Source organism: Narcine bancroftii, chromosome 2, assembly GCF_036971445.1.
Source record: "Narcine bancroftii isolate sNarBan1 chromosome 2, sNarBan1.hap1, whole genome shotgun sequence".
NCBI lineage: Eukaryota > Metazoa > Chordata > Chondrichthyes > Torpediniformes > Narcinidae > Narcine > Narcine bancroftii.
This window is the reverse complement of record NC_091470.1, coordinates 246,995,366-247,007,431: the sequence shown is the minus strand read 5'-3', so window position 1 is coordinate 247,007,431 and position 12,066 is coordinate 246,995,366. Positions and strand designations below refer to the sequence as shown.

At 38.7% G+C, this 12,066-nt stretch overlaps 1 protein-coding gene across 4 annotated transcripts in view; it reads right to left on the bottom strand.

Annotated features, from left to right (window-relative positions):
• Nucleotides 1-12,066, bottom strand: part of arpp21 (cAMP-regulated phosphoprotein, 21) — a 338,413-nt gene that overhangs the window by 89,687 nt on the left and 236,660 nt on the right. For 2 of the 4 annotated variants that reach the window (XM_069920751.1, XM_069920753.1), the window contains exons 10-12: nt 6,675-6,783; nt 6,346-6,465; nt 3,271-3,308 (exon numbers count right to left, since the gene is read on the bottom strand). In XM_069920751.1, the coding sequence (XP_069776852.1) occupies nt 3,271-3,308; nt 6,346-6,465; nt 6,675-6,783 (267 nt within the window). The remainder of the gene's footprint in view (nt 1-3,270; nt 3,309-6,345; nt 6,466-6,674; nt 6,784-12,066) is intronic. The other 2 variants (XM_069920752.1, XM_069920755.1) reach the window with 1 other exon arrangement.

The following is a 12,066-nucleotide window of genomic DNA, read 5'->3' as shown; positions in this document are numbered from 1 at the left end:
AACTTGGTCAGCAAGGAAGAGTTTGGCAGATGGGCCAGTTTTTATGCAGTAGAGTTCTGCAACTCTAATGTTTCAATGAAAGGTCATACATAAGACCTGAAAAAGAGAGAAATAACCTAACTTGGGTATCAGCAAAATGTGCGTGATATCAAAATAATCTGGTAGATGGAAGTGGCAGATGGATAGATACCATGCCTGTGTAATTTACAGCTGATGTGGTTTTAACATACTGGGGGACATGTTCAGTCGGCCATACTATACACAAGGAGAAAAAGGAAAAGGAGATGGTAGGTAGAAATGGTCCTACTTGAGAAAGGGCATGATATTGAAAGTTAGATAATTCATTGTTAAGTTCGGAAGGCTGCCCAAATGGAAGATGAAGAGTGTTCCTCGAGCTTATGTTGTGCCTCGGTGTTACAATGCAAGAGGTCACAGACAGAGGTCAGAGTGCAAGTCAGACTTCAAATGACAGACAGCAGGAAGCTCATGGTCAGAGGATGGAGCACAGATGCTCTGTTATGTAATGTTCCCATCTGAATTTGGTTCCATAGTGTAGAGGAGCCACATTGTGAACATCATATGCACTTGATCGAAAGAAGGGCAAGTGAATCATTATTTCACCTGGAAAGAATGTTTCAGTCTCCAGGTGGTGGGAAAAGAAGAAGTAAAGGAACAAGTATCATATACAAGAGCCATGTGACAGGAATTGGATGATGGGGACGGAAGTCTGGACAAAGTAGTTAAGAAGGGAGTAATTCCTATGTAATGCTAGAAAGGAAGTGGAGGGAAATATGTGTTCAGTGATGGAATCTTGTTGGAGATCAAGAAGGGTAATACATTGAATGCAGAGTCTGCTAGGAAGAAAGGCAAGGATGAGAGTAACTCTGTTCATGTTCTGCCCAGAGGAAGAAGGGATGAGACCAGAGGTGAAGGAAGTTGATGAGATTAATTAAGGGTTCAGCCAACTATTTTAGAGGGAAAGTCACTATGTGGGGGGGGGGAAGGAAGCCTCTATGCGGAATTGATCATCATTAGAACAAATGCAACAGAGATGGAGTCATGGAATCATGAAGTTATACAGGATGTAAACAAACCCCTTGGCCCAACCTATCCATGGCAACCAAGTTTCCAACCTGAGCTAGTCCTATCTGCATGTGTCTGGGCCTTGCCTTCTAAACCTTTTCGATCCATGTACCTGTCCAAATTGCTTTTTAAAATTGTAATTGTACCCACAACTATTACTTCCATATTCCCAAAAGCTTCTGTGTGAAAATGTTCCCCCTCAGGTCCCTTTTAAATCTTTCCTCTCATAAAATATAAGGAGGCCATCTGGCATGTTGAGCCTACTCTGACATTTAATAAAATAATCTCCTGCCTGTACCCCATAACCCTTAAATTCCCAAATATTCAAAATTCTATCTGCCCTCAACTCTGTTTTAAATCCTCACCTTCAAATCTTGAGGCTATATCTTCTAGCTCCAGTCTCACCTGCCAGTGGAACAACCTCCATGCTTCTATCGGTTTCAGAAGATCATCTCCCCTCATCTTTCTAAAATCCAATGAGAATAGTCCCGGTCTATTCAATCTTTCCTCATAAATTAACCCTCTCATTTCCAGAATCATACTGGTGAACCTTCTCTGCACTGACTTCAAAGACAATATATAATTTCTCAAGTAAAGTCACTAGAACTACAAAGTACTCCAAGTGTGACTTCACCAGTGCCCAGTATAGCTGCAGCAGAATCTCTCTGTTCTTAAATCCAACCCCTCTAGCTATGTAGGCTAATAATGGTCTGCTGCAGCTGCAAACTAACGTTTGGTGATTCATGTTCAAGCACTCGCAACTCTCTCTGCAAAATAGTCTGCTTAATAATTTTTCTGATTATGGTTTACTAGGACTTTGATTCCAGTCCTGCCCAGGTGCAAACTGTCAGAATTGTTCTGGTCTCACCTCCTCAGAAAAGATTCCAATGACCTACGCATCTGAATTCTTCCCTCCTGCACCATTCTTCCACCATTCACCCTATTTTAGTATTTCTACTCTGACTCATCATGGCACAGGTAGTATCCTAAGAGGATTGCAACTGATAGTAAACTTTAAGTTCCTACTTTTAAATTTAACTTCTTGCTTCCTAAATTCATCCTTTTTTTTACCTATCGCATTGGTACCTACATGGATCACCATATCTAGCTATTCACCCTCCAACTACTCCTTGCACCTGGGAGATAACATATCATCCAGAAGTCTCATTTATGGCCACAGAAATGCAAAACTTATCTTTAATCCATGCCCTCTAGTATTAGACTCACTTGCCCTGGAAGAATCAGTGTGACCATTCCTCTTATCTCTGCCCTCATGATTTTATTTACCATCTATAAAGTCAGCCTTCTATGCTCCAGGAAAAAAAAATGTCCCAGTCTATCCAATCTCTCTTTATAACTCAAACTCTTCAATCCTGGCAAGATCATCATGAATCTTTTCTGCATCATTTCCAACTTAATGACACTTTTCCTATAGTTGGGTGACAAGAAAATGCACACAATACTCCAAATAGAGCCTTACTAGCAACTTGTATAGTTATAACATAATGTCTCAATTCTTACACTCAATGCCATTACTGATGAAGCCAAGCTTTCCCAACTGTATCACCACTTTTGGGAAAGATGTATCTGTAGCCCTAGGTGTCTCTGTTCTATAACACTCTCCAGGGGCTGACCATTCACCACACAAATCCTTTCCTTGTTTATCTTTTAGAAATGTAATATCTCGCACTTGTTTCTTGGCTCATTTTCTCAGTTCACCTCGATCCCATTACAATCTTAGATAACCTTCTTCACTGTATACCACCAAATATAGTGTCATCCACAAACTTCCTAACCACATTAATTACATTTTCCATTGAAATTGATTGAGAGAATGGAATAAAGCACTTACAGAAGGGAGGAGATAGGAAGCATAACGATGTTAGCTGTGAGAGTTTAGGGGCTTATTGTCAATAGACACCCTTTTGCTGATACAAATAAGCTTCAGATATCTGGCAGAAACCTCTAACCCACTCTTGGCAGCATTGTAATTGGTATCAATAAATAAAAGAGCTGTAACCAAATATTGCAGAGGATGAATCTAACTGATGTAAAGCCATTGACAGTTAAAATATTCCTAAATGTCAGAAATTTCAACAAAATGAAGAGCGTATTGACACATGGTTCTTGGTGAACAGCAAACATACTATTGTTCATGATTTATTCAGACTAAAAAAAAATGCCTACCCGTTTTCCACATATAGACTGTCCTGCGAGCACGTGGACTGTAAAGGAAAATGAAAAATTTTCAACATATTCTATTTTCAGCTGAACTCCTTCAGTTGCATTTGTAATCCAATGTCAGGTTTGAAAAATTGACAACAATTCTCTAAAAAAATCAAACATGAAGCAAATAATGAGATGAACTGGGTGGGTAGTCAGAAAGATTTCCCTACAGTCGTGGTATCTATTTTTTGTTGAATTAATATTAGAACTAAAAGCTTTAAGGAGCACCTGAGAGAATACTTTCGCCTAAAGGGTATTTGCAATCTGTCGTATGCAATGGGAGAAGGCGTTGGAGACAAGTGCTCTCACAAAAGTCGAGAAGCAGCTAGGTGAACCCTTGATTTGCCAATAGACAGTAGGCTATAGACCAAGTGCTGGTAAATGAGATGGTCAGCATGGATATGGAGGCTAAAGGCCCTAATTCTGTACTCTGTTACTCTACAATAAAGGTCTTGGCTAAGTGACCACTTGTCAAATCATTTTACATTTTGGACCATGCTATTGAAGTATTCCAGCACAATTGATAGAAGCTGCCCCAAAATAACTTGAGTTCCCAAATCAAGGAGGAGACATCACAGTGAAAGGAAAAGAATATCACATTCTAGAAGATTTACCAGAGACATTGCATTTTTTTTCATCTGTTTGTCTTAATATTTACACTGCTCGTTTTGAAATCAGAGTGCTCATGGCTTCATAAAGAATAGTGACTTACAAGGCAGACAACAGGGAGCAGTTGTTAAATTGACTTAACAGATAACTATGGAGTACCCAGGTTAATGATCACCCTTGATGTTTATTTAGGATTCAAACATAACTTATCTCTGAATATTCTTCAAAATTTCAGCAGTTTTTCAAACAAATTGATTAAACTTAATCAAAGGGATCTCAAAAATATTCTTTCAATTGATTTTCAAGAGTAGCAGAAAATGCACTGTGCAACTGTACCCATAATACAAACTACTGAATTTAAATTAAAAGAAAACACCAATTCAATCTCAAGGGTAAATTTTGCAAGGTTTCAGGGGAATTGGACAATTAAAGCATATAGTTGGCACGCCTGATACATGAAGCTTCTAGGTTTTCAGGCAGTTGAAAATCAGAGTTGATCTCTGTTATGTTCCTCTGTATAGAGAGCTTTGCCACACAAAATTTACCCTTACTTCATCAAATGCAAAGAGAATTCAAGAGGTAGGTTAACTTTTTCTTTCCAATAAATTCAATAGGATTAGTCAAACTAAGAAAACAGTATTCAAATTAAAATCTATTATATGTGGTGTCTGCAATTTGAGTAAAAGTTACACACTCTAGATTTAAAGCATTAAAGTCCTTTCAAACACCCATTAATAATTTTCATAAAAGGAATGATGGGATAGGGGGAAAAATTGCAATTTAATCTTAACTCCAATGTATATTTTTTTAAAAATAAACAACTTCAGATCCTGATTACAGAAGTTATTTTGTCACATGGTCAGCATGGATATGGAGGCTGAAGGCCCTAATTCTGTACTCCGCTACTCTATAATAAGGCTAAACCATTTAATGTATTTGGGGTGGGGGTAACCAAACCTCACAAATTCCAGCAAGGTATATTACCATTGGCCTCGGGAAAGACAATCGAATTGGGGTTCTGGTCCTAATCAAACTATAGAGCTTCCGTAGAGACGCCAATGGAAGTTAAAATTAAACTTAGATTTGATATTGTTCCTCAGTGAAGTGACCTACCAGACTTAGCATTTAGGCTTGCACAATGATCTGCCATTTGAATGAGATATTCAAAGGTTCCAATACTTTGGACTTTTACTGCAACAAAAATCAATCCAACCAGGAGCAAAACATATAAAAATGTGTAAAAACGTATCTATGTTATTTTCAAATAATTAACCTTCTTTTTAATATATATGTAATCAAAGGAGATAAGGGAAGGAAAATTGAACACCAGATAAACAATAAAAAAACAAGTCTGTGAAGATTTGCAAACAAGAAAGTTTGATAGAAGATATGGGGTTGAAATTCTTTGTAAGTGTGTAAGATTCCAAAGTTAGACATTAGCTTCTTTTTTCCTTCTCTTTTCACAACTTGTCTGTCTGGGCTGTCTATGTCCATGCTCTTCCATCTTTAGTTTAAATATGCAATCTTTAGTACCAAGGTACAAAACTAATTTTTGCCTGCATACCTGTACTTCCAGTAATATAATACATAAATGAACATTACATTAAACTGGAAGTTGAGAAGCTTTTACACAACTAAATTCCAATGAACTATCTTTCATTTAATTCACTGTCTAAATTCCTCAAAGTGCTGCATGAATTAATTTTGTTTTAATTTATTTTCAAACTAAATCTTGCTATTGGTTCCTTGGAATATATTAGTTGATTTAAAAAAAACAAAAGCATTGATTTGTGAGGGCTTTTATTGTGAGAGTCTGCCTCATCAAATTACACTAGTTTAAAACTTCATTGGAGTTGAATACTATTTATTAGGTAAATACTAACTTTAAGTATGAGTAAACTTTTCAATTGTTTTCATCACGTGTTTAACAATTAAAACTTTGTTATGTATAAAATGGGATATGTCATTCACAAATTTATTTATGACCTACTTATTTGGGATATTAGCCATGTTTCCTTTACTAAGTTATCATTTTATGTCTAGCTAAAGCCCCGTTTACACTACAGCTGTAAATGTAAAATACTTTGAATTTACAGCTGTTTACGTTCCACAACTAAATATTTGCAATTTACATACCCAAAATAAAATCTCCCAAACTCTTCCTGTCAATCCAGCAGAGAAGTAAAAGGTCCAAATCAGACTGGTATGAGCAGTCTAATATAAACCTCTGCTGAACGCTTGTTCTGCCCAATAAACCAACACATACATCAAACAGGTAATTTAATCCTGTTCAGACCTATGTACCAGTGCAGAGTAGAGGTGAGTGCAAACGCTAGGGAGGCCAAAATGAATTCAGATCAATGAATCCGAACTTAACTTGACATCCCTGTGTAAATGGGGTACGAGGCTAGCAGAGAAATTACTTACATCTTGTGCAAAAATTCTCTCTCTTACTCGTTGATATTCCTCTTCTCTCTCCTCAATTGATTTACTTCTTCTATCATCTCTAAATGGATGAATCCTATTTTGCTGCAAGATAAACATTTCCTGAAAGGATATGAAATACTGTTCATTTACACATAAACCTATTTAAAATCCCATCCAAGTGATTTAGTTGAGGTTAGAGCAGATTAGTTAAAGTACACACATTACTGGCATTATAAAAGGTTAACTGACTGAGTGGATTAAAACATTGAATAGTTTTTGTTGCTCCAGATTATCTGAAAAAGTTGCAAACTTCACGCAGTATCACATACCTGATTATCATCTTTCTCCATACTGGAATTGTCTCGCTTTAAAATAAATCTTTTCTGTGAGTCATCACTCTTCTCGTCTTTTATGTGCTCACTGAACCTTTGCTCTGGTCTGTTCGTATGTAGAAAAACATGAAATAGAATCAAGTCAGATTTTTTGCAAGAGGAATTATTATTATTCTTTAGAATATTTTCTTGCACCACTCACAAAGTATCTAATGGAAGGTTCCAATCACAATATGTATTTGAACTTTGGATTAATTTGATTGATGTTGAACCTGTGGACTCTGGCCAGGTTTATCGCGGGAAGAGAGAAACTATAAACTTTAGATTATTTGGCCAGGCAAGAGCAATGGAATCAAGCCTCAAGAGGCCCAAAAATGTATTTACCTTTATAGAAAATAAAAGCCTGAATTTTTGGTTAAATACAATCTGATGGAAGAACTCAATAGATTAAGCATGAGGGAAAAAGAATGATGGACATCTTGGGCTGGAACCCTTCTTCAAACTGGAAATGCATTGAAGACAGGATAGGAGGTGTGAGTCAAAGATCCATGTGGGATTAGTGGGACCAGGCAGAGGTGAAACATGATGGACAGAGGCAGAAGATTGAGAGATGCAAGGGAGAGAGGCAAGAAAAGCAAAGGAGTCAGACAGGGTGGTGTGTTTGGAATCTGATTAGAAGAGGTGATAATGGTGGTAAAAGGGACACCAGATGGAATCAACTCCCCCTCTACTTCCCTTCTTCCCCAAACTACCCCCATTTCCCACCCCCCTTCTCTCGATTCCATCTGACCTCTCTTTATGGCATCATTGTCACCTTCTTTTCTTGTCATATTCCAGCATTTGAAATCATTTTCTTCTAATCACACACTCCATGCTGTATCTTCCCTGCACCATTTTCTTCCACCTGATGCATTGGTAGTGTTATGGGCCCAGAGGACTCCAAAACCCAGCAGCAATAGAAATTCACCAAGACAATGGTTACTTAAACAAAAGTTGGTTTTATTTTCTTTAAACATAATAACAGGATCAATCTTAAACTTATTACTATTAACTTAACCAAACTTAAACCCCTTCTAATCCTTAGCACACACGTATGTAATGTGTACATGTTCAGGAAAAGTTCTTTGTTTCACAGTCCAATAATTCACTTCTCACTTCTCCAAGTTCGCCGGTATCATGCAATTCTTATACTGTGCACAGAATTTAACATTTATGAATCTTCACCTGGCTCTGGTGCTTAAAGTTAAATGGTTACCGCTCAGGAAGGTTCTTGTTGGTTTCAGAGAGATATTTGTTGCTCATTGGACATACACAAACTGATTTCCTCCAATTATTCACTTCAGTGTCTTGCCCCATCATGGATTTTTCAAATGATAACCTCTCCTTCCAGGTCACAACAGAGTTCTTCTTGTTTCCCTTATTTCAGGAGAAACACTCTAGCCAGCCATTTCTTCTTGTAAGGACTACAAGGGTTTTGAACAGGCTGAACTCAGAACTCACAACCCATCTTCAAAATGGGGTCTTTCAACAAGCTGCCAGCTTGCCATTTTGCACCTTCAACTGCTACTGTAGAAATTGCTTCTCTCTCTCTCTCTCTCTCTCTCTCTCTCTCTCAGAGAAGAATCCTATATGTTTTTTCCTCTCTCTGCTTGTCAAAACCAAAAAAACCTCTCCCAAGGCTCCAAACCCAAACTTTGAAAGATCTTATCAGCCTCTCTGAGCCTGGACTTTATTGCCCATTCACAATAGATCAGCATTCTTCATGAAAAGCCAACCGAAGCCTCAACATCTAGCTTCAGCAAAACTCTTGCATTTTAAATGAGATGTCTTTTGTGAAGTGTTACTCTGTTTATTAAGTGACCTCCATGAAACCCCCACAATCAATCTCTTTGAAAGACATTTTTATCCATAACAATTCTAACATCCCCTGAATAGTATTTCTTGCCTTCTTTTCCTTTGTCTAGCATCTGCCCTTATGCCTCTGTCCACCATACTTCACCAATCCCACACGTGCCTCTGTCCTGCTCCTTCAACCCTCATCTCTGCACTGGCTTCTCTTTCTGTATTCCCCGTCTTGATGAAGGGCTCCAGCCTAAAACATTGAGCAATCTTTTGCTCCCACTGATGCTACTCGGGCAGATTGTGCTCAGGTTCCAGCTTCTGCAGTCTCCTGTATAGCTTATGAATTTTTGCTTAGTGGCAAAGCAGCAGTGTTCATGACTGAGCATAAAGAAATTTGTTCACAAAAGTCTTGCAATCTCTCTTGTATGGACAAAGACTTTTGAACAAAGACTTTGCTCAGCACAAGTTCAAAGGGATCACTGTCATCACTTTAGCTGAATAAAGAAAATCGTCAAGCGTAACCAGCAGGTTAAACCACGAGGTTGAACTATTTTATTAAGTGGTTATTACAGCTTACAAACATCGGAAACATTCATCATGTAACAAACCACAGCATTTCTGTGTGTGAATGTTAGGTGAAGAGAAAGATAGGGCCCTGAGGAATGTTGTGGAATATAAAGACCTAGGGGTACAAGTACCCAGCTCCCCGAAAGTGGCAAAAAGGTTTGACAGGATGGAGAAGATGCCATATTGCAAGCTTGCTTTCATTGGACGGGGTATTGAGAATAAGAGGTGGGATGCCATGTTGCAGTTGTACAAGAGGTTGGTCAGATCGCACCTTGAATATTGTGTGCAGCTCTGGTTTCCATATAACACGAAGGATGTGATTGAGAGAGTGAAGGTCCAGAAAATTTTCAGAACAATATTGCCAGGACTTGAGGGCTTGTGTGAGAGAGACTGGATATATTGGGACTGCTTTCCCCAGAGCAAAGGGGGCTGAAGGATGACCTTGCAGAGTTTTATAAAACTCTGAAGGACATTCCTAAGTTGGATGGTCACAGTCTTTTTCCCAGGTGAGGGTAGTTTAAAACCAGCAGCCATGGATTTAAGGTGAGAGGGGAAAGAATTAAAGGGGACTCAAGGGGAAGTTTCTCTACAGAGGGGGGTGAGTACATGGAATCAGCTGATAGAAGAAGTGGTAGAGCTGGGTACAACAACAATGTCTAAAGGATATTTTGACAGATACACATGGGAAAAGTTGTGAAAGTTATGTGCTCAATGCAGGAAAATGGGACCTGCTTACGAAAGCACCTTGGTGGGACTTGGTAATGAAGGCAATTTACTGGGCAGTTTCTGAGCTTTCAAACTACGATTCTATGAAAATCAGTGATCCATCCTGTAGATTGTGAAACCAATGATGCTGCCTGCAGATTCCTCAGTACCAATGTTGGTAACACATTCTCCTGAAGATGACTGCTTATTGCATTGCCAAGGATTGAACTCACAAGCAAAATAGTTGCTATTTGACATGCCTCTGCAGACATTGGAAAGAACATGAGAAGGAGAAATAGGAGTTGGCAATTTGACCCATTGAGCCTGCACAGCCATTCAATAAGATTATGTCTGATCTAGCCATGGCCTCAGCTCACCTGCCTATTTCCCATAACATCTGATTCCCCTATTCTTCAAAAATCTATCCAATATCTCTCTAATGAGGCTGCTTCATTAGGCACTGAATTCCATTGACCCAAGATCTGAAGGTTTGAAACAGGTGGAGCAAAGAATAAATGATAGCAAGAGTAAGTCAGATTGCCTTTGTCTGAAAGGCTCAGTCAGGGTGGAAACTGTGAATAAGGGCTTTGTGTCCAGGAGAGCTTTCTGAGGCTAATGGAGAGGGGGGGGGGGGGGGCGCAGTACTGGACTTAATCTTAAGGAATAGAGCCAGGCATCAGTGGGAGAACATTTTAGTACCAAGATTTGTGATGGTCATGGTAAAGGATAACACTGAATTGGAAAGTAAGGACCTGAATTGGGAGAAGGCCAATTTCAATGGTATAAGACACGACTTGACTAAAGTAAACAGCGAATAGCATTTGTAACCAAATCTACATCTGACAGTTAATTTCCATTCAGAAGTGAAATTCTTGGAATTCAGATCTAATTCATTCCCATTGGCAATGTAGCTAGGATGTCATGGGATATCACAAGCTGGATTAAGACAAAAAAAAACCTAAAAAAAAGAGTGCTTCCCGCATCTGAAACAGGCATTGGCAGTGGCCAGAAAATGTATTGGAGTTACCTGGAAGTCTGATTCTCTCCTGGAAATAGCCTGTTGGAAAACTGAAATGCATAGTTGTGTTCCCCTGGAGAAAATTACACAGCTTAAAGAATAAATACAACATGGTTTTGCAGGTATGGGAACCTTATTTACAAAATGTAGGGTTGAATATTTAATAAATAAGATACTTACTCTATTTTTCTTCCCTCTATTTTTCTTCATTTTATTGAAATTTAGATAAAAATAATTGGGCCTCTTCTTTGTTGAATTGGATTTCAGGCCGAGATCACTCCTTTCCTTTTTCTTTCTCCTCTTTTTCTTCCTTTCTCATGTTCCCTTCTCTTTCTTTTTCCCTTTTTCACCTTTTATTCTTCTTCATTAGGGGTTTTTTGGGGGGAGGGGGATAGGGTTCATGGGTATTGTTTGTTGATAAAATCAAAAATAAAATATTCAAAATAAAAGGTGAGTGCTCAAAAACTTCACAGAGCTGTGGCCTAGATTGGAGGATTTGAGTAGAAGGAGAGAGTGGATAGGTTGGGACTGTTTTCACTGAGCACAGAAGACTGAGATTTATAAATTTATGAGGGGAATAGATAGGGCAGGAAGTTACAGGCTTTTTCTCCATGATAGGAAGCCTAAAAGTATGGAAGGCATAGGCTTGAGGTGAGAGGGAAAACCGGGACCTGAGGGTAATTGTTTTTCCACGCAGAGTGATGCATATATGGAACCAGCCCCCAGAGGAGGTGGATGGGGCAGGTACAATTACAACATTTAAACAGTATTTGACAGAGTTTATAGATAGGAAAGGGTTAGAGGAACATGGACCAAAAACACAGGCACATGAGATTACCTTTGATAGGCACCTTTGTCGACATGGAAGAGTTGGACTGAAGGTTCTGCTTCCATGTGGTATAACTCTTTGATTCTTTGGAGAACTCAGAACAGGGGTGAGCTGACAGAAGTGTAGCCAGAGGATGTAAATGAATGTTTCTTACCTGTATTCACTGGAAAGGAGATAGTAGTTGGAGAATTCAGGGATGGGGTGGGTTGGAATAGTGAATGTTATGATTAAATAAGTATTAGCTATCTTTAAAAGTGGAAAGGTTCCTGGGGCTTGAGGTGATGCTATGTGTGGTATGTGACCCCTTCCCTTTGACCTTTTTGGCTTGTACCCCTCTAACCCCTTCCTATCAATGTACCTGTCCAAATGTGCTTTTTAAATATCACAATTCAAGATTCATTTATTACACAACATGTTCTTTTGCCTGC